This window comes from Cygnus olor, chromosome 3 (assembly GCF_009769625.2).
Source record: "Cygnus olor isolate bCygOlo1 chromosome 3, bCygOlo1.pri.v2, whole genome shotgun sequence".
NCBI lineage: Eukaryota > Metazoa > Chordata > Aves > Anseriformes > Anatidae > Cygnus > Cygnus olor.
In genome coordinates this window covers 97528342-97551654 of record NC_049171.1, presented here as the reverse complement: position 1 = coordinate 97551654, position 23313 = coordinate 97528342, and the positions used below count along the sequence as shown (strand labels likewise).

General features: G+C 39.4%; 1 protein-coding gene across 1 annotated transcript; it reads left to right on the top strand.

The window, feature by feature from the left end:
- Positions 1-13622: 13622 nt before the first annotated feature.
- On the top strand, positions 13623-22101 carry NEK2 (NIMA related kinase 2). Its single transcript, XM_040552839.1, has 9 exons — positions 13623-13797; positions 13942-14159; positions 14882-15119; positions 15826-15908; positions 16146-16272; positions 16925-17144; positions 18120-18174; positions 18257-18327; positions 20839-22101. The coding sequence occupies exons 1-9, from the start codon at positions 13702-13704 to the stop codon at positions 21063-21065; spliced, it is 1335 nt and encodes a 444-aa protein (XP_040408773.1). The 5' UTR covers positions 13623-13701; the 3' UTR covers positions 21066-22101.
- Positions 22102-23313: the final 1212 nt, after the last annotated feature.

Genomic DNA, 23313 nt, shown 5'->3' with positions numbered 1-23313 from the left:
GTGTAAAAATATGAATAGCCCCAAAGTATTTTGTGAGCATGAATGAGAAACTGTTGGGGTGCTGAGTTAGGAACAGATTGGACTGAGCCCTATTCCCAACCCTCCCCAACCCTTTCACCTGCCTCTCCCTTGCATGTAATGCCTGTCCTCCCACATCTTCGTATTCTTGCCATGTTTGGGTTTCTTCAGCGACCAGCTTCAGCAAGAGTCTTTAGCTTGCGTCTACACGGGAAGGTTGCAAAATGATTAGGGCAGGTTGGGATCAGGGAGAGGCCACGTCTGGGAACCTGGCAGTGATCCTCGAGCAGCTCTGTGTGACACTTTCTGTGGGCATTTGTAGAAGAGTGCGTGAAATAAATCTCTGCTGAGTACAGGTATCTAGCCTGGCAGGACCCAAGCTCAGACAAGGTAGGTTGAAATTCCGTTTCTTTTTAGAAAGGGGAGAAATGACAAAGGGAAGTGAGGCAGTTTTGAGGAGAATATAAAGAGAATACAGATCGGTTTTCTTCACCCTAGGCCATTCATTATTTCAGGACTTTGCCCTCATTCTCAACATTGCAAGGCCTAAATTACAGCGTGTACATTAATAAATCAAATCAATAAAGAGAGGATCCCCTGATGCTGTGTATTGTGGGACTGTAGCCAGTAGTGTCTGCTTTTATGACTATATTGGCCTCAGTGCTGTTCATTCTGCATTGATACCAGTGTTAGAAAGAAAGGAGTTGTGTGTATTTTAAATTTAACATGTCCTGTTTTTCTTAGTCATGTACACAGAATGCATCCTTTCATCATCAGTTTGCTTTGGGCATTGGTAGTGGAAAAAGAGCCAGCTAGAAAACAGAAAGTCTTCCTAACTGTTTCTTGATGAAAACAGCCTTTGATTTCCTACGAGTTGAGCAAGGTGTTGGGCCATACGTTCTCTAAAAATCCCAACTGACCAAAATTGTTCTAACTCTACCCCAGCCTCCTGTTTAGAAGGAATTGCTACTTCCCATGGACCTGTGTGTGTTATTGTGACAGTTCTCTTCCTGCAAGTGAGAGCTGCGCTTCTGTGGGACTTGAGGGCTCCTGTACCCACAGAGGCCGTCAAGGCCAAAGCTGTTGCTCTGCCAAGACAGAGCAGCGTACATGAGTGTGCCTTGTACATGGGCCTGCCTGCTGTTCAGCAACTTCTTGTAACACCAAAACTTGGGGGGCGGGGGTGAAATGAGGACAGGATGGCAATGTTCAGAGCAGAGATACCTCACAGTAATAGTTGCCGTCTCCATTACTGTCAAATTAATTCTGAATTGCTGCACATCATACACTGTTTAGCTTGAGGGAAATGAAACGATGTCTTTGCTTCCTTGGCAAAAATAACAGTAGCTAAGCCCTCTGAGGAGCTTTGCAGAGTGGCAAAGGAAATGTCAAATAGCATTTGGTCAAAGAGTGTTTTTAAAGTCTTCTGAGGAGCAGTCCTTGCTCCATACACTTATCTCTACTACATATATAGAACAAAGAAATAGAAGCTGCTTTTTACTTAGGAATTATCAGCTCTCGGACAAAGCTGGGGACATTTACAGTTGAGACTACATTTAGACTGAGACTTAACATTTACAGACCAAATAGGCACCTTCAAGCAGATATACTTTGACTCGAGATCAGAAATGAGTTGGTAGATGAGACAACAGACTGAAATAATTCAGGATAATCAAGCTCGATTTCTCACTCAACAAATAGCTTGTCTTGTGGCCTTAGGCAAGTCTATGACACTATCACCACTCCCTTTCTAATCCAGCACAGTAAGAATCTCAGTGCAGCAGCCCCTTTCATCCAAGATAACTACCTCAATCTTTAAACTCTTAGATAAAATCTAGGCAACTGCTCAGTTGCTCTGATAAATGAGATTGAACAAGAATGACTGTTAAGTATCTCAGTAAATGAAAGAACATCTAATCAGATGCCTAGCCAGAATTAAAATCACCAAAGAGATTTGTTTCTACCTTCATACTGTACATACATTTGGAGAAATGAAAAGATGATCACATGCTGAAAAGAAGTAAGGAAAACTGATCCCTCTCTGTTCTACCTTAATCAGTTTGATCCCTGGATGCTGCTCTATCAAGTTGCTGGTTCTTTTAAGCTTTCTCCTCCCTCTTCTTGAATCCTTCAGTTTACCAAATTGAAATTTGGTGGCAACATTTTAAAGAAGAAAACAAGAAAGTGCACCGCAAGTTCTATCTCTAAAAGCCAGTTAGGGGTCTTGGTAAAGAGGCTGATGGTGCTGAATGAGCTTACTGTGATAGTCTTGTCCAGAAAGCACTAGAAAGCTGAATGCTACTGGACCTGTACACTAATACCAGAATTATTTAGATGTATGGATTGTGAGATAATGATTAGGCCTTCTGGTCTATGGTGCTGCTGCTGGTGTGGAATTTGTACTGTACTGAGACAATTAAATGTTTGAGTCACACACCTTGGGGTGATTACACAAAAACTGGATTATTCTGTGGGGTCAAGCACCTCATGATATTGCTTAAGGCTTCAGAGATTAACAGTCATCCTACATCTTGCAAAGTGACCTGAACATTGCAGTCAAGAACAAACACAGAAATTATGATGACAGGCTGCACTAATTACCCCGTTTGCCTGCAAGTAGGTACAAGTAGTTTGCTACATATGCATTCTATACGCCTGGCTAAAAACAGTGCGAGACTCTCAGCAGGAGCTGGCGAGAAAACAGCTAACAGAAGCCCAGGTGCAACCAGTACAGTCACCTCAAGGGCAGAGAAACCCCTGTAACTCCTGGCAGGGAGTTAAGAGACCAGGGATTTTGCTCTCTCCCTTGCCTTCTCCCCTGGGTTCATAATGGTGGCTGCGTGGCTCCTTGTGGCCAGAGGGAGAATCACTTCTGTGGTGAGCAGCTTTTGCGAAGATCTTGTTTGCGGGGTCACTTTGAAAAGATTCTAAGAGGTGGCATTATAACTTTTGGCTGTTAAATGCTCCAATCTATTCCATATAAAGCTTTGGAGTATGACTAATTAATATAATAATCACCTCTAGCAGAGAACACATTAACTGCCTGAACGCTCAGGACTTAAAAGATGAGAGAGAACAAGTTGGAAGACGCTGAGAAATTGAATTAGCAGATTCTCAGACTGGCAGACAGTAAGGGACTTCATGCTCTCATGTGTGGTAAGGGATGAGCACCATGCCCCGAGGATCCAGGCAAAGCCACTGTCTTCTCTGGGATTACACCATATAGGCATGTCCCTGAGGACAAGAAGGGAATCAGCTCTGGAGCCCTGTTTTTATTCAAACTAATATTCTGTGAATCAAATGATCTAATCAACTAAATGTGCATTTGACCACAAAATGTTATGTTATTTTTAGCTAGCATTGCAAACCTGCATCAGGGTTGCTTTTTTTTCTTACTGAAACTCTGCATCAATTTTCTACATAATTCCCCTGTTTTTCTGATTTAAATCCTCAGTAACCTGCGTGGCTGCTCTTGAATTTTGAATTTCAGAGCACATGATGTCTATTCTTCCTTTTTAGTGATAATAAGCAATTGTAATCAGGTTCTTTGAAACAAGTTGTAGCCAACAATACAGGTACAAGTAAAGATTTCTTTCTGTTTTCAAGTAGAAAAAGAGATGGTAATTACAGATCAACATGACCCCCAAATTACATTCCAATTTAGATTTTGATTTCAGATCTCCCAGGGTTCAGGCTGAGTTTGAGACTACATTAAAATCACCAAAATTGAAACAAAAATATTATCAGATTCTGAGTTTTGGCCACTCCAAAACTGAATGAGGTATCATAGAAATCGGATTTCACATTCCGAGAAAGTCTCAGTGGCCTTAAATATTTGTTTGTTGTGTTCTACAACAATTGTTATCATCTTAGTTTTGCAGAGCTGGGGTTTGTGGGCTGCCTGAGGTGTCAGCAGCTGCTACCCTAAACTGTTTATTTTATACTGTAGCAACTAACAACATATCACCCTACTGTGTAAGAGTGCTGCAACATTTTGTCCCATTCTTAGTTTCCAGAAGATGATAACAATCTGGAAGAAAAAAAAAAAAGTGCGTGATCAAAGGCTGCACAGATGGTTCTGTAACAGCCGATAGGTAGCTGTGGTTGTTGATGACTGTTTTGTAGGTGACAGACTGAAAGGGCAAAGAAGAATTACTACCAGCATTTAAAGGGACTCTGCCAGGTCACAAAACAGTCCCGGTGAAAGAAATGCTTCAGAAATTTTTCCAGCACTGAGATCTCTTAAATGAGAATAAATTCTTCCAAAAGACAGGGACAGCTCTCTCTCCTTTATTTATTTATTTTTAAAAAGACCATTTAAAACCATGCTGTGCATTAGGTATGTCAGAAAATATGACCCTAGGAACAGAAATCTCTCAGGTGTCTTGCACAAGCTACTTGATGTGTGCTGCTGTGAACAACTACAGAATTACCTTCTGTTGTAATGCGGTATGTGCAGTGTCTTGTAGGAAAGAGCTCAGGTTGTAACAAGCAATAACCGTAGCTCCTACCAAGCTGACTTTTGACACCGTTCCTACCCAGGAGTGTTCCTGGGTCCAGGACCAGTCAGTCAGCCCCACGGAGCTGCAACACCTGAGCGTGCCCAGCAGCTGAGAGCAGCGCCCAAGGCATCCTGGCACACACAGCAGGCTGCCCGTGGAGGACCTGTGGTTCCTCCGAGCCCTCTGGGAGGTGTTACATAGGTCTGAGCCTGCAGATGGCACCTTTTTGCTACCTTTCAGTCCCCAAACACTACCACATATAAAAGCTTAGCCACACAACCCTCCCATTTACTGCTGCAATGCATGCCAACAGCGTAAGTAGGAGGCCAGGTACCGTCTGGGCATGCCAAAGTATCCCAAACTATCCCAAATAATTGGATGTACGATCGGGCAGTTGTCATGAAAGATAAGTATGGTTTCAGTATTGGGTATCTGTGGAGGAAAAAAAAAAAAAAGTATGTATAACTTCAGCATGAGAACCCAGGGTCTGATTAGCGGTGGTCAGGGGAGACTTTCTCTTGTACCTCAACATATCCAAGGCTATTGCCTTCCCTGTAACCCCATTAGCAGGTTGGCAAGATGACTGTCAGATTGAAGGACAAGAGGTTTCTGAACATTAAGGTGTCCTAAAAGAATGAACGGGTTACTGTTGCTCTGCCTCCAAAAGCCTGCCATCCAGCAGAAGTTTTTTAGGCAGTTGGGCCTTTCAGAAGTTTGGAGCCTACCGCCCACCAAAAAATACTAGGTAGCCAGCATCTTTTACAGCTCAGAGGCTTTCAGGTTGGCAAGTCATTCCATCAGCTCTCATGTGTCTTGGGAGTTGGAGGAGTTCTTCCCCAAAAATGATCACTGAGCTTTGAGACAACGTTAAAGCCTTGGTCAAGTGTCTGGAGTGGGAGCTGAGTAATGCTGAGCCACATTTTTGTTTCCCAGTAATCCTTAGCAGTGGCTTTAGCATGTGATAGTACAACCTGACATGATTCTGAGATAACATTCTCAAACATTAAGCAACAAATGACAAAGACCAAAGCTGGTTTGGGAGCTTGTCCTAGCTCCAAATTTCACATAGCCATTCCTGATGTATTTAGCCTCTTTACACAGTTCTGCTCTTGTTGTAGGTGTCCTTGCTGTGTTTGAGGGCCCACCTCAACAGAGAGTTGAGGTACAACCACCTGCCAAGTATAGTCAATATGTCCCTATTACACTTTTTACTTAAAGACTCTGAGCTGCCTCTAAACTCTGACCTTGTGGTCCAGCCTTTCCAGGAGTCTATGACTGCAGGTATTTTTTATATAGACACAAAGCTACCTTGAGATGCAGTGGGTCTTTTTTTCCCCTTCCGCTCTGTCACAGGGCTGAGAACAAATAATTGTATCGAACAGGTAATCCCCCAGAAAGTGATATCAGCCCTGATTTCCTGCAGCAGGTTCACCCCGTAGTCCAAGACACGTCCAGGTAGATTTCGACATTTTCTGTTATTGGATTTGCTGAGTGCCAAGATAACTCTCCTCTGAACATGACAGGAACAGCTTCATTGACCTGGAAAATTGCGACCTGTTTTTTTCTCTTCCACTTGGAAAATTAACCTTGAACTTCTGACGCTTGCTACCAGCGGCTAAGTCTCACTGTTTGCCAAGGTGCAGTGGGTGGCATGAGTCACAGCGCTACGACCTTAGCTCTGAGCCTGCTTGATGCCTGTGGCCATATCAAAACTGCAAATGTTCTCCCACCTATGGTCATAGGTGTCCTTAGCTCTCTCATTGAAGGAAGACTGTGTTCTCAGACTGACTTCCCAGCATTAGCCTCAGACATCTTCTCTGCAGTCAGCTTAATGTACACCTAGGCAACAAATCAGTGTAGACTCTGAGAGTATAAATCAGGTTGTTGCTACAGAATGGCATTCAGGAGCATGGCTGAGGTACAGAAAAGCTCACTATATTGTACTGGGGAATCCTGCATTAAAGGACTGTGCTGGTTTTAGGAAACAGCCTGACCAACAGCCACTGAAAGCAGCCACATTTTTGATTGGACAAGAAATGCATATACTTCTGTTTGAAGCATTCCTTCCCATTTCTTCCTTCTCTATGAGCAAAATCTGAAGAATAGAACAAGATTTCATGTCAGCATTGGCCACATCAGTCCTGCAGTAGCTGTCTTCCTGTTTTGTTTTTTTTTTTTTCCAGTTAATCTGTATGTATTATGTCTGTCTTTTCCATAATGACTTCTGCTCAGATATTACAATTAAACTTGGCGCTCCCTAGGCAAGAGGTCATCTTAATCTTATTAAGTCTCTTCCTGGAAGCTTCCTACGGTAATGAGGCTTAAGAATTGTGAGGGAAAAAAGTAAGGTGGCCACCTTGCTCTTTAAGGCTTAGGCCTAACCACTCTATTTGCTAATTGTTTCAAATGAGGACAGATGAAAATATTTAAACTTATTTGAGCATGAAATCAAAATTTGCTAAAGTGCAGTTGTGAGGTGCCAAATAATCTAAAGGCATCTAAAATAGATGGGCCCCTGACTTAACAAAAGGGCTTCTTTAAAGAAAGAAATCACTTTATACTTGTATGTTTTTATATTCAGACATGTTATTTTCCTTTTGTTATTTCTGCTGATGAGAGTGGGCCTCTTCTACAAGCCTGACTGCGTACCCCTTGCTTGCAGCATAAAATTTAAGGAAGAAGGAAACATGCTCTCATCTGGTCTGACTACCTGAATAGAAGATTTCATGCTGATTGTTACGGATAGAGCTTAATAATCTGCATATGGTTAAAGTTTGTCTTTCAAAAAAAGGCATTGTCTTGATCTGTAAACTTTAAAAAAAAGAGGATCTCTGCTTGCCTTAGCTGTCTGCTCTGAAGGTTACTTACTCTCTTGGCTAAAAATCTGTGCTTTTTCCTCTAATTTGTCTGACTTCCTCTTCCAAAAATCAGTACATATTATGCTTTTCTCCATTAGTCTAAAGAGCTTGTAAGTACCAGGCATTTTCTGCACATGAAAGCACTTATTCACTGTAATCACCTTACTGTAACATAAGTAGGACTGGGTTTCAATTTGGTTTCAGAATAATACATGACAGATCAAAAAAACATATAGTTAAGTAGGCAAAGGAAGCTTACTTTCCTGTGGATAGCTCATAGTTACACTCTCTGGTGTCTAGGGTACACACATTAGTCAAATATTTTCCCCCAAGCCAGTCAATATTAGTATAAACACATTCATCATCATCATCACCATCATCATCCACGTGGATTCTCTGGTTTAATAATATAGTTGAGCTCTTTAGGATGTTTCTCCTTTATTTTTTTGAGTAATTTTCATGGAACTTGTAGGAATGTAGTATCTTTAGAAATAACTTCATGGGGAAGGGATAGAGACTAATAGAAACATATATGTGAGATGATCGGTTCAGTTCCATTTCCATAGGGAACCAGACAAAAATAAATAAATAAATAAATAAAAATCAGTTTTGTGCAAAGTAAACACTGTTTTCTGAACTTTTGCAGTGGAAAATGCCACTCCAGGTGGTTGTATGTAGACTGTCTTGTTTTTAAAATCTTTTTTTGATATCATCATTGGGAAAAACAACAACAACAACAACAAAAGGGATTCCTGTAAGGTGATGGGTGTTACAGGGGTACAGCTGCACCAAAATTCAATTCTTTCCTCTTCAAAATCAGGCAACTTGTTTCTAGTAATTTGAACTTAGTGACTCCAGGGAATTCTGTACCATAGGGTACCAGAAAATGTCTTCTACCAAAAATTTCTGTCTTCTCATCCTCTGCTCCAACCACATGGCCTATTTTCCTTAAGTCAATTAAATCAGACATAACTGGTATTCTTGGCACAACAGTTTATTTGTCTCCTGAAAGTAAATGATTGTTTCGGGGTTTCTGCTTGCTTCTACATGTGCCTACTGTATGTCATGTACATGTACATGTACTGCCAAGAGTCCCAAAAGTGGCAGGTGTTACCTGTGCCACTGCTACAACTGTTTGTGGATCTTGCATAATGGAAAATGCAGTCTCTAGCCCATCTATCTAATGTAGTCTGTAACTTTACAGCATCTGAATGCATGTTATGGGCAGTGCCTGAATAAGACTAGGCATTCTAATTTGAGATCATTATGTTAGAGAAATTGATTCCTTTGGTATATGCTACAAAATATCTCCGAAACAGGTATTTACTTGTAATAGATAACTAAACTTTTCTCCTTTTCCTTTTGCTACTAAATAAGCAAATGTAGGGCTGCTGACGATTAAACTCTGCCTTTACCTAAATAGAATAGAATAGGGGTAGTACTCTCAGTCTCTGCTGTCAGTCAGTTTTAAAAGTTTGGTCAGTCAGTGCATGCTTCAGCCAAAGAAATGTGTGGTGTGAATGAAGCTGGACAGGGTTTGGCTGTCCTCCAAACTTAAAAGCTGAGATATCAAGACTTTGCAGAAGCTGTTGTGTCATTAACAAGAGTTCCAAATTACATAAAGCCTTCCATTTGAAGGCTTTGCTGCCCGTCTTTCCAGGCATGGTGACTCGTGAGGCAGGAGATATTTGGCAGCTCACACTATCTTACTGCCTTACTACCTCCTGAGTGTACAGAAAGGTGCTGGATCCATACAGAACAGGTCTGAACTGCATGACATTTCCCAGGTGCAAAGACCTCAGAGAAAATGTGGAAGAAATTTTGCTGTCACTATTTGTGATTTTGCTTTAACATCTAATGCGATTCCTGAGCCTTTTTCTCCCACAGGAGATAGAAGGTAGAGGAAATAATATTGTTTTTGTGGATAGCATGGGTCCATAATCATGGAGGTTAGAGAAATAATGAGTGGCCTGGCAACAAAACCATCTGTGACAACAATGGTGCAGTGCATGCAAACCTGGTGATGGCTTTACTTGAAAATATTTCTCCCAGTATGTCTGAAGGGACTACAATAAATAAATGGAAAAAATATTTGAGACAGACTGTTACACATATAAGCCCTAAAATAGTTTATTTTATTTAAAAATAAAAATATGCAGCTCTGATCAGCAAAATACTCACTTATTCTTTTATTTAAAGCATTTTTGTCAAACATTTTAATGTATACTACCTATAAATGTCAATCTGGAAGGTTACTATACTACTTCTCTTTCAAAAGAGAAGAAATTGAGGCATAAATTATAAACCTGTCTATTTCTGTAGAGATGAGTTAGCAAGAGAGACCAGAAAAGACATCAGAAATTGCCATAATATTTTTCTTGCTTGGAGACAATTCCAGTTCTTCAGATTTTGATGAGTTCAGGGTTTGATGTTACTCAGGAATTTCACATTTAAAGTTCAAAAAAACACCTCAAAGCACCTCAAAAAATTGGTATCTTACTCAATTTAAATAGTACTCTTAAAGATCAATTCAAGCGCCTTCTGTTGATGAAGTAAATGAATGCTATCAGCATATACATGGAAACACATATATCAGATAGGGCTGTTAGTTTCACTTCAAGATTCAGAGCTAGGTAATCATATACTTTCAAAATGTCCAGCCATGTATTTAAATATTCCCTTACAGAATTTAAGAAACACATAAAGCAAATCTGGAGTTAGTAGAATTCACATGCTGCCCTCTCTGAATGCAAAAATGTATTTTTACTTTCTTCAGTCTCTTCCTCATTAATTCCCACAGTTAGCTTTTTCTTTTTTTTTCAGTGCTACATGCAGAAACTTAACTTGCTGCTGAATTTGTATTTATTTCATATGCTTTTATGTTTTTCCTGATTTTAAAAGTTTGTTTTACAAAACTGTAAAGGTGTGGCTGCTGCAACAAACTCCCCTATTGAAGTTTGGTTGCTGCACGTATTTCTTTTGGAGTCTAAGTTGACATTGAATCCTAACATTACAAAAAATGAAATGTAGACTGTACTTAAGGACTATAATTGATGCTTCTAAATTTTGTTCCTTTTTGCCCTATCCACAGCTGTGTTGTGCAGAATTTCATCAATGAACATGTTCTTTGTTTCCTCCTTCAAACCAGTAGAGGAAAAATACTAGGAAATTTTACTGTGGTACTTTTTTTTCTGACATTTAATCACATGCCGTGAATAAATACATTGGAATTTTTCTATTATTATGGAGCTATTATCCTCATCTTTCATATGTAAGTTTGTTGAACGTGGATGTCTGACAAAGGTGTAAACATCTAAAATTTTCTGATTCTAAGTACTGTAAACTGGAATATTCCAGAAAGCATTAAACTGGAATTTCCAGTAAACTGGAATATTTCCATGGAAAGCATTATTACATCTCAAAGTTGATAGTGATTATACTGAACTTTGTTTCACCACATTAAATTATTCTAGAAAACTGTTTTTGAGTGTGTGTGTTTTTTGTTTGTTTGTTTGTTTGTTTGAAATCAAATGAACAGTTCTGCATGCTTCATTAATCTTTGCTTACCCAGTCATCTGTTTAGATACAGAAGGTTTTCCACACTGGGGTGTTTCTAAAAGGAGGAGAGTGCTATGATGTAATATCCCAGCATTTTTATGATTTGGTTTTGTTTTAGTTGTAGATGTGAATTTTGATGATAAAATCTGTGTATTATAATCCTTGGTAGATGTAAAATTTGTGTTCATGAGACCAAATGAGAAAAGTTGGAAGAAAAAACAACCAAACAAACACACGTTTGCTAATCAAATAAAAAACAATCTACTTATGTGGTGAAAATGAACTAAAATAACACACCAATGTCTCAGTCACTCCAATTTTTATAATTTCTGTTTTTGTCATTTAAAGGAATTCTTTAAAATCTCTTACTGTGCTAATGCCACGTACTCAATTCCTCCTTTTTGCTGGTAGACTTCGACGTATTTCTGAGATCCTGGAATATGATTTCATGAGTCTTGAAGAGAAAAGACAACGTTTTCTTCAGATATTTTTGTAATTATTTTTTACAAAGTGCATTTATTTTTCATTAGAAAACTCTGTCTGTGTTTATTTTGAGTACTTTTCCAGTTGGACATGTTTTCTGTTTCTGAACCTCTACTTCCATGCAGTTTTCTCTGAGTGGCTAACAAAAATAAAGTTGCCACAAAAATAATTTAATTTCCTACTGTATTTTAAAATACTTTATTTTTGCTATCAGTCTGTATAAATATACTCAGTTGGACTCCCACAGCAAGTGTTAGCCATTTATGTTACTTATTTCCATGCACAAAAGAGAAAATATCTGAGAGAAATAGAACTTTGTCTACCACATTATCTATCTTCAGTGTTTAATACTTTGTCAGGTAACTAGGCCCTGGAATAAGGAAAATGGTACCCCTTATGGCAAAAATGGCAGATATCACAAAAATTACCAAACTTTGGCAATGAACTATAGAAGAATTTTATTTTTTTATCAAGTTTTAGAAAACAATTGGTGAAAATTGATGTTTAAAAAAATAAAATATTACAAGCAATATTAAAAATAGATAAAATAGATTATCAAAAACTGTTTTGTAGCTTTCAAAGACCTGAAGTCAGGACATGTATTTTCAGGACTAGAAATCTAAGAGCTGCTTCTGAATTAGAGATCAGAGTTGAAAATACAACACCTGACAAAAGTGGTCTCCACTTCAAACTTGAAATATATTTTTGGAATCATTGGACTCTGGGTTCTCTTATATGGTAAGAATGAGAAAGAAAAAGAAAATTGGGCACCTACTGAAAATTTTAATACTAATTTTTAGAAATGCATTTTTCTCACTTTATCAAGCTCTTAAAAATAAGTATAATCAGAACAAAAATGACTGTGCTACTGGTTTTTGGATCATGACCTTTTGACATTTCTATGATTCAAACCAACATTTCTAAAGAAACTTTTAAGACAGAGCCTAGATGAAACACAGTATTCAAAATCTACTCTGTTTCTTTTGAAATATAGATAGAAAGGCTCCCATTGATACCAGTGGGGATGCATGATGACCTTTTGCTAATTTAAAAGTACAGAAGTTTGAAACAGAGAGAGATTTGAAACCAGAAATGAAGCTTACAGCCTGCATAATGCATACTGCAATTTGTGTCATTTTTATCGCATAATGCCATAATTTATTTACGAAGCTAATACCGTATATGGGAATTTTCTTTTAAGGTAATAATTAAAAGTAGTGATAAAGATGGACGATTTAGAGTACCCTGTTACTCATTAACAACAAAATTATATACTATATATGTCTTTATACTTAATTGCTCATTTTTTCCTGTAATGAGTAGGCATCTACAGATCGAAAGCTATAGAATTCTTATAATGGAAAAACAGGAGCTTTTGTGGCTCCTGATGATTAACGTAAAGGCTTAATTTTTTCTAACCGTTCAGAATATAAGAATATTTCATAAATGTTCAGTGAGAGCATGACATCTATGCCCCCCAAACCATTTTTAAAGTCTTAAAACTGTTCATTTTTGTACTTGATTCAGGAACTATACAAGTGTGTTACCATTCCTTGCTGAAGGAGTTCCTGCTTCAGTCACTGCCATTTCCACACAATTAAGAGAGATTAAATTAAACTGAATCCAGAACTGGACTCCAGTATCACTCCAAAATTATCCTAAATGATGCTAAATTATACATCACATACTTAAAATCTCTGTAATGCTATTCAGTGTACTGTAGTGTTATACAATGTAATTTAAGAATAATACTCATAATAATTACTGGTTCAACATTTGGATATGGACCCACACATTCCTGCTGTCAAATTTACACTTGAGCCTTTGCACCCTTCGGTTTATTTTCAGAAGCTGTTTGTCTGTGGTAGGACAGCTGTTCTCATATGGTTTAACTGTCACTTTTGTGGAGTTTTTAACAAAGATTTCTTGAAGAATCATTTTTCCCCGCTGGTCTCGGAGGATTATTTTCCAGAACGCTTTCCTATCGTTTTAAACAGCGTGGGCTTTGTAACGCCCCACCTCAGGCCGCCCCCCTCAGGCCGGCTCCGCTGTGGCTCTCGCCATGGCTGCCGCGCGCCGCCTCTCGGCGGTTGCAACGGCCGTTAGTGGGCGGGCGCTGTTTGCCGCGACAGCCAATGGAAAGCGGGGATCCCCGGCAGGGCGGGGCCACTCGGCCAATGGGAGGGCGGGGCGGCGCGTTCAAACGGCGGCGGGGCGGGGGGCTGCGGGCAGCTACCGGTGGCGGAGCGGCCGCCATTTTGGGCGCGGCCGCCATTAACGCCATGCCCGGGCGGCCCGAGGACTATGAGGTGCTGCTCACCATCGGCGCCGGCTCCTACGGCAAGTGCCGCAAGGTGCGGCGCAAGGCCGACGGCAAGGTGAGGGGCGGCGGCGGCGGGGCCGCTCGGGCGGCGGCAGGCGTCGTTATCGTCGTGGTGGGGGCGGCGAAGGGTTTTGGGGGCCCCTCAGCGAGGTCGGGTTGGGGCTGGGTGGGCTCAGCGCTGGTGTCCGTCCCCTTGCAGATCCTGGTGTGGAAGGAGCTGGACTACGGCTCCATGACGGAGGCGGAGAAGCAGATGCTCGTTTCCGAGGTGAACCTGCTCCGCGAGCTGAGGCACCCCAACATCGTCCGCTACCACGACCGCATCATCGACAGGAGCAGCACGACGCTGTACATCGTCATGGAGTACTGCGACGGCGGGGACCTGGCCAGCCTTATCGCCCGCTGCACGAAGGAAAGGCATGTGAAGTACCCCTGGGGCAGTTTGGGGCTGCTTAGCGTGAGGCATCTTGGGCAGTCAAAAGAGCGAGGTTAAAGTGAAATGGGTCTCTGAACTTGTGCCTCTGAGTCCAGCCCTCTGGACCCAGCAACTGCTCTGAAACGTGCAAAGGGTTGTGTGAAACACTGCTGAGAGATCTGCTAACGGATGCACCAGCTGATCGGATGCTTCTCTGTCCAAAGGATAAAAACTCTGCTTCTTAAGTCTAATGTTGTTCTTCACGGTCTTAGATATAACAAGTACATGGTGCTGCATGTGTTGCTCTGTGAGAGCAGTCCAAAGTGGCGCTGGAGCTGTATGAACAGAATCGGTGCTTTTATTTAAGGAGGGCTATATTGTAAATCAGGTGTCTTAGCTCTCAACTTGTCAATTACAATTTGATATTTGTGTTGTTAGTAACGGCAATGCTGCATATCTGTTAGACCCTTTGAGGGAGGAAGGGAATATTATGTGGACAACAAAAATCTACACCTTACAATATGTTTTTTTTTTTCAATTTCTACTCTTAAAATAACACATGTAGATGTCTGCTGATAGCTTATCTTTAAAGGTGGTGAGCTTGATTCAGTGAGTTATAACATCAGTAACTTTTAAAAATATAGGACTAAGACTGGCAGCAGCTACTGAAGTTGGTGCATGCTATAAAGCATCTATTAACGTTTGTTAAATGTTTGTCTTTCAGGCATTACTTGGAAGAAAGCTTTGTTCTCCGAGTGTTGACTCAATTGACGTTGGCCTTGAAGGAATGTCATAGACGGAGTGATGGTGCAGTCACTGTGCATCGTGACCTAAAACCAGCAAATGTCTTCCTAGATAGCAAGCAGAATGTTAAACTCGGAGATTTTGGACTGGCTAGAATATTGCACCATGACACCAGCTTTGCCAAAACATTTGTTGGAACTCCGTATTATATGTCTCCGGTAAGACCTCCCTTCTGTGCCTTATCTTCCCTTTTGTCCCTCTAAGAACTGTTTTCTGCGACGTTGGTCTCAGAGTCCATTAATACCTAGGAGGATTTAATTAAGAGTTACTAGTCTTAAATGCAGGTGACTGTTTGATAAAGTGTGTGTCTGTTCTGGAGACAAGGTTATTTTGCAGATGGTTAGCTTGCAGATACCTTCATCTCCTTTCTTCCTCACACCATTACTACACTCTAATTAAGGTTACTTTTCACTGTATAAGTTTTATGTGCTTGGAATATTATAGATGTAAGGTAATTGTGTTGGAGTATCCTTCTGTAAAAGGAACAGAGAAGCTAGAGAGTTCGGTCTCACAATGTCAAGGTAAAGAAGTTATTAAATTACACACTGAGGGTAAGATTTTAATTTGTATTAGAAATGAACAAGAATGTGTTTCCACTGATAGTGCCTTTTGGCAGGGGGAAGGTTAATGTTGCCTGAAATGTGGGGTTTTATCAGTTGAAAACTGGTGCAACACTTCAGTCTTCTGTAGTTTGGCATTGCTATCGTGTTAAAACCTTACTAGTAAGATACCTGTGGAGGTTAATTAAGAAGGAACCTTAAAAGTACCCCCAGCAACCAATGGTTTAATTCAGGTTCAAACAGCAGCTGATCCTGCAATAGGAGAACAACGTCTCTAATATTAAAGATTGTTCTCTCTCTCTAGGAACAAATGAACCACATGTCATACAATGAAAAATCTGACATCTGGTCTCTAGGATGTCTCCTGTATGAGTTATGTGCTCTCTCGTAAGTATAGTAGCATGGTAATAAATGTAGAAGAGTAACTTTTAATACGTAGTAAGCGATTACATTTTGTATAAATGAAAGCTTAAAGGTTTCAAAGACCAATCCTAGGATTTTTATTTCTATATTGGTCTTGACATGAGGTAGCTAATCTTGCTGCTTTTTTCTTAGTCTGACATTTTAATGAAAATAAGTTCTGTAAAACTAGTGAGAGACTTCAAGAAAAATACTCTTCTTTAGGCCTCCATTTAGAGCTTACAACCAAAAGGAGTTGGCAGAAAAGATAAGGGAAGGAAAATTTAGACGAATACCATATCGTTACTCAGAGCAGTTGAATGAACTTCTCAAAGAGATGCTGAATTTAAAGGTAAGAACCAATTATTATTTTTCCACCCATGATATGAACTAGTACTGAAGTACTAGTTTTCATTTTAAATTATGGAACAAACTGATCTGAAGTAGTGATGCCATTGTCTTTTCACCAGCAATATCATTTGCATGGAGAAGTGGGGAAAATGGTGCTTTTAGGACACTTAAATAAATAAATAAAAGAAGCAGCTCAAGCATTACGCCATCATAATAAGATATGAGATGGTGTCTCAGTACTGGCCCATGTGGAATTTTGTGGTCTAACTTTGGGGTTAAAATGGTTCACAGTGTGTTTGGAACTTTGAAGAGGTTTTGTCTTCACTTCTGTTTTATATGGCTAATGTATAGCTTGCCCCACACAAGTGGGATGGGGGTGTTGAAAAGAGCTTTGCATGGGACAACAAAGCTGTAACAAGAACCTGAGTCTCTAACAGGCGTGTATCCTTTAGGACTTAAGTTACAGTGGGAGATGCAGAGTGTTGGCTCCAGAATCTTCTGGCCTCTGCAGGCCGCTCCCACCATGCTCTGAGTTTTTCTTTCACTGTGCGGCACATAGCTGGTTCCCACCTGAGGTGGGCCTTGCTAGGGAATCCCTGGCCATAATGTTTCTTGGTTGTAGAAGTGACCTGTTGGTAATTTCTTTCCTCTAGGATTATTGCCGACCTTCTGTTGAAGATATTCTGCAGCACCCCTTGATAGCAGACTTGGTGACAGAAGAGCTGAAAAAAAACTCTGATAAAAGAGGCCGGAGATCCGGGGAGCCAGAGAGGCTGCAGCATCTGGATGCTCCAGTGAATGAGCTGAAACTGAAGGAGCGACAATTAAAAGAAAGAGAGCAAGCCATTAAAGACAGAGAGCAACGTTTGGAGCGTATGATATTTCCCTTTGGGAAGGGGGTGGCAATAGGATTCTGATTGAAAAGATTAAGTGCTGAGGAAGGGAAGGTAGACTATTTTCAAACCCCTCATTTTAGTGCCCTAGGCTGTCATATTCCTGTTGTTGCTAGTAGAACTCTGTCTAAAGACTAAAACAAAAATGCTTGGACTTGATCACCAATACTAGTTTGTTCTGGGTTTCAGTTACTAGGATGTAGTTGACAGTTCAGAAATGGAAGTCTGGTCTGTGAAGATTATTAAAAATGAACAATAATCTGCAAAGTATGCAGAAAAAGTCTGAATATATTGCCCTGCACTGTGCGGTGTAGGTTGCTTTTCACCTACTCTGTATACATTAACATTAGCTACCTTAATGTATAGCCTAAGGTGAGCATAATGTTGGAGCAAAATAAAATATACCTGAATGAATGACTAGCTGCTTCTATAGCAGCTGTACCCTACAGGTAGCTTACACAGATGGCTGTTTCATCTAGTCACTTATCTTGACTAGATAAAATACTACTTTGCATATGTAGTAGGCTCTGAAAACAGGTTTTTAACTATGTATATTCAGCTTTCTGCGCCTGAATAACAGCTGCTGCTGTAAAACATGGTGTTCAGTCATAGCTGACTTGTTAGCTGGCATCTAAGTGATTATTCAGACCTGGTGTCATGTGTGCCATGATATAATGTGCAGAGTAGAAAGCTTCTGTAGCTTCATTGTTGTAGGTGTGACTTTTTTTTCTAAAAGACTAGCATTTTGGAGCTCTTGTCCAGTGCTTTATTAATATTCTGTAAAAGCTTGTGTCCACACAGCAGCTACGTTGCTTTGTTTAGAACCGCAGGAGTAGAAACATTGGTGCATCTGGCAGGCTGTTACCACTGTATTTTTCTGCAAGAAAATCCATCATGCACAATCCCTTTAACACTTACATTCTAACATTACATACTGCCATATTTCTACTTCCAGAGAGAGAACGAGAACTCTGTGTTCGAGAGAGACTGGCAGAGGACAAACTTGCTAGGTATCTACTAACCTATAATTGCCCAGATTGTAGCGTTTCTAATCTTACAACAAAAAGCTTAAACTTATTTTTTTCAAAACAGAGCTGAGAACTTGATGAGGAACTACAATCTCTACAAGCAGCAGAGGACATTAGCTTCTGTAGATGGTCCAGGTATGGAAGTATACAAGAAGCCAGTTGCACTGATTAATGTAGGCTGGTATGACCAGAAGAATGCCTGTGGTGCCCAACGCGCTGTACCTAGTCCCACTGTAGCAATACAAACCCCAGTTATCTCTGCATGGCTGGGAAGAGACTTCTGACTTCCTACTTTACAGAAGGACTTGATGAACGATGTTTGCTCATGAGTATGAGTTACCAGTGTCAGCACTGCAATTTCTTTCTTTTAAAACTATTTTTCTGATGAAATACCGAAGTATTGACTTGTAATCTAAACTTTCTCAGAGCTGTACTTGTTTTGTCTGTCTTCTTACAGACATTTGATTTAGTTAATAAATTTTTACGTTCTTAATCACTTCAGCTTTAGTTCAACTTTTGAAGCCCTCAAAGGGGGGACTAATATTTGTTACCAGCCACCCAACTGTGATCAAAGCGTCATGTAAGCTCTGAAGAATACAAAATGCTATTCACTTACTTCAGTTTAATTCACAAGAACCAAGAATAGCTTTGAAAAGGTGCTACAATACTTGACTACCTCGAGTCCAGTCAGTTTTACAGAGTTACTAGCTCATGAGTGTTTGACACCCACTTTGGCCTTGGTAACATTGAAGTCCTCTCTATAATAAGAGAGGTAGTATCTACTGTTCGTTGCAACTTAAATATCTTGAACAGTATGGATGACTAAATACTTTTCCTTTCTGCTAGGGAAAGCAAGAGTAAGACAGAGACGGGGTATTAAATGGCTATGTCTTGGTAGTAATTCTAGAACAACGAAAGGTGAACACACTTAACATGTAGCAAAACATCTCTTAATTTAGTTTTGGTCAGAAATAAAGTGAAATAAACATATGTCACTGTCACCACTACAAACAAAAACTTCTGTTTTGTCCCCCCCTCATGGAATGCTTATACATGGCAGGAAAGAACACAAGTAAAGTATCCCTAGAAGTTAGTGGTACTTGAGCATCTCTAACACCTGTCTACTTTGACAATTCCACCCCTCTCTATTTGATATGTTAAAGAACACAAAATTAAATACATTTGTCTTGGGCTTTCTGTTGCTGCCTCTAATAGTGGATGACTGAAGCTAAACAAGCTGCAGCACATGCTTCTGTTCTCTTCTGAATCCCCAACTCCTTCATACTATATTTTGATCTTCACAAGTACATTAATTTTTTAAGAGGAGCAAAGCCGCTTTGAGTAACTAACACGTCTAGATAGATAATGCAGAAAAGTGAACATAGAGCAAAAGAGTGACCAGCTCTTTCTATGTTCTAAGCTGTAGATCATTTGATTAAACACTTCTGTATCAATATTTGCTACTCTTCCAGTTCATTCCACAATATTCTTGTAATACTATTTCTAAAATGCCTCTAGTCCTGACACAGATGGTATTAAGTGTTCTTGAAATATGTTATCAAGATCACTTGCTACTTTTATCTTTAGTTGCTCTAATGTTACCATCTTTCTCACTCAGATGCCTAATTTCTTCCTCAGTCAGTTGTGTGGTTCACTTCACAGTAAAACGGAATACCAAAAATCCAAGTTTCTATGACCATATCCTAGACACTCCCTGATCTCTGCAGAGATTTTTCAGCTTCCTAGGAAATGTTTTAATGTTTAAAAAATGTGTCACTGGTATGAAATTACACTGCTCTGAAACATTTACTGGCCTTTTCAGTTTGATCCTTTTCACCTTTCTGTGCCTATTGCATCCTTGCTCTAGCCTAGCAAACTGAGAATTAGGGTTTCAGCAGAGTTATGATTAGGACAGTTGGACTGCTAATAAGGTCTTTTTTTGTATTTCTTATTCAAGATAAGTCATATAAAGTTGGCTCTTTTGAGGGACAGCTCAGCTGTTACAGTATTGTTTGATGGTAGTTTTTGTACAGTAAGTTACTGAAAATACCAAACTGCCTCTTGATTGCGGCGGTTGTGTGGATAAGGCACAGCTATACTATGAAAATTCCTGTTCCGAAGGCTGCAGTGAAAGCAGCTTGTTAATTATTGATGTACCTGAACACGTTCATTGAGTTGGAGCCTAGTTTGTACACCATTGACTTAATATGAGGATAGGGTTGGAACATTGTGGGTAGGGCAGAAGGACCACCACAGGCAACTTGGGGTTGCCCCTGCTATGAAGGAGAGACAAGGTTTTTAAGTAGCTGAGAGTTTAATTCTACATTTCCCTTTTCAACTGGATTGTTACTGCCTATTTTTTGTCCTGCAGGAGAAACTCAGTGTTTTTCTTCTTGTTTCGAGTAATAATATTTCCTTAGATACTCTCTAGAAGCTGCAGTGGTATATATCCTTTTACCACAATGATTTTAAAACTTTGCTTTCAAACGTTCCTCCAAAAATGGGAAAGAACTCTTGCTATGAACTGGAGCATATTCAGTTAGATCATTTAAATCCATAGGTAGGCAGCAAAATGGGTGACAGGTTTAAAGGACATAAGCAATAAATGCTGAGATGCACTAATTCAGTTTTTGTTTGTTTCTTAAGACAATGAGCTTCTGTTCCCCCTTTCTACAACCAAGAAGAAAGTCCACTTTGGTGGAAGCGAAGAGAATGCTATGCCTCCTGCTAACATGGAAAACTACCCCCTTCCCAAAGGGAAATGCTCTGATCTCAAAAGACGCCTGTATGCTGCAAATCTGCGTGCTCAAGCACTGTGTGAACTGGAAAAAAACTATCAACTGAAGAGCAGGCAAATCTTGGGCATGCGCTGAAACTGTAACATAGGTATATGGTATTTATCTTTTTGGAGTTGATTAAATGTATAGGAAGATATTTATGCCTTCTTTTAAGCTGGAACCTACTGAAAATAGAGTTTAACGGTCCTTATACGAATTCTTTTAGTCTACTACAGGTAGTTCATAATAAGGATATAAGAGATTATGTTACAAAAATAAGTAGTTTTGATACCCAGCTGAATTGTATTACTTAAAAAAAAAAAAAAACACCTTTTGTTTTTCTTTGTTTACCACACATCTCCGAAAAAAAGTAAATAATGAATATAATAAAACAGATTTTTCCAGATCTGGTGTAAAAAACATTCAGCTGAAAAAAGTACAGAGATTCACGGTCTCTAGGTTAAAATGATGCTGTACATAATGTACAATACTTGATAAAAGTATTGATATTTTGTATATGTGGAAAAGTAGTGGCTTTTTATTTGCTTGTAAATATTTTTTTTAACTCTCAAAAGAGCAAAAATATTTTTGTATTTCTTCTTACTAACTAGGTGACCTATCAAAGCAGGCTACTTTTAGTTTAATGTCTTTGACTAATGATTGTCAGCTTAGCATAAGTGATGAGTTTATCGTCCTTGCTGCCTGGACAGCTGCAGGGCTTTTTGTCAGCTCCTAAAAGACTCGCTTCGGGGTATAGTATCACCAGTTTGTCTTGAAACTGAGACGTAGACTGATCCCCTGGCTCTGCTCTCCTGGACAGGACATCATCCAGGGTATTAGCACGTGTGTTTCGGGGAGGGGCAATTCTACTTGGAATAGCAAGTCTGTATTTTCTAGAAGCTTCTCTCTTAGCTCTCACTGTTCTTTTCTAGAGTGGGTGTTGCATAGGGTGCTGTAAGTTTCATGAATGAATTCTGCCTCAAGATTTAAAGTAAATCCTTTGGAACTGCAATGTCTGTCATATATTGCATACAAAGATTTATTATCTCTAGGTAGAAGTGATATAAAACATTCACAGAAAACAGCTGATCTTTAAAACACTTGTTTACTTCTTGGGCCATGAATCTTATATGAGGTATTCTAAATGTCTTCTATATGGAAAAGAATCTAATTTGGAAAAAAAATATTTTGGCATATTTGCTGCTATTAGTATCACCAAAGAATATTAATAAAAAATAAAATAAAATTAGTATCACCAAACAATAGTTCTGCTCCAGCAAGATCTCAAGAACCCAGCAGAGCTTATGGTATCTAGTTGCGAAGTGGTTACTGTTTTTGCTGCCTTTGCTTAAAAGAATTAAAAGATAATCATTTTGTTTCCTAGTCTAAAACTACCAGTATTCTGGTGGTCACAACCTAGCACTAGGTGTGGTCGGAAGTATCCGTCAAGTGTGTATAGCCAAAGTAGCTGTGCCATGTGGCTCAGCGCAGCTTTCCTTTTGCATTCTTAAATATTGCTTTAAGAATCTTACACATATTTGGAGGCTGAATCCCTACTTTCTTAACATGTCTGTATACTCAGATTTTTCTGTTCTGTGCCTCAACCAGAAAATCTGCAATGCAGTTCTTCTGGCCTTCATGTGGATCTTTATTGTGTAGCCCATACAACAGCAGAGGGTAGAATATGTGGTAGTATTCTTCTAACCTGAAAAAACGTGGGATGCGAGTATTGTTGATATAAGCTTTGTCATCTGCAGAATACACGTACCAATTAGCCAAAGGAGGAAACCAAGCAACCAAGAAAGTAAATGAATAATTCGTGATTCAGGAAAGACTGTATTGTGAAATGGCTGATAAAATGCTTTGATTTTAACAAGATCAAACTAATAAGAAGTCTTGATATTATTATTTTTTTTCTTGGACCGTATGTAAATAATTTCTGCATTTAAAAGTCAAATACCTTCAGAGTTAATACCTGCACCTTCCCTTCTTATTTGATTCTCTACTGACCTCAAGATGGCACTGTTGCCCTTTAATCGACAGGACTCTCCTGTAGCCTATTGATATATTCATTAACACAAAATTTAAGATCTGGTTGAAATATGTTTCTGCTTGTTTTGTTTCAGAAAATCATAAGTGTGTTGCTGCAAGATGGATTTTTTAGGTTACAGTTGTTTTTGTACTTGCTGGTGCAATTAATTGTAATTATCTGTAATTTGCCATTTTGCATTTTTATGCATGTTTTATAAAAATAGTTGAATCAAAATCCTAGTTAACAATTACACTATTATGAATAGGAAATGCTACAGAGTGTGCAAACTATCAGTCATGTTGGCAGAAATAA

Excerpts from the sequence above, each read along its gene's own strand:
- NEK2 (XM_040552839.1), top strand. The coding sequence starts at position 13,702 with ATGCCCGGGCGGCCCGAGGACTATGAGGTGCTGCTCACCATCGGCGCC. Across the intron at positions 15,909-16,145 it reads TATGAGTTATGTGCTCTCTC|GCCTCCATTTAGAGCTTACA; the intron begins GTAAGTATAGTA and ends ACTCTTCTTTAG. Across the intron at positions 18,175-18,256 it reads GCAGAGGACAAACTTGCTAG|AGCTGAGAACTTGATGAGGA; the intron begins GTATCTACTAAC and ends TTTTCAAAACAG.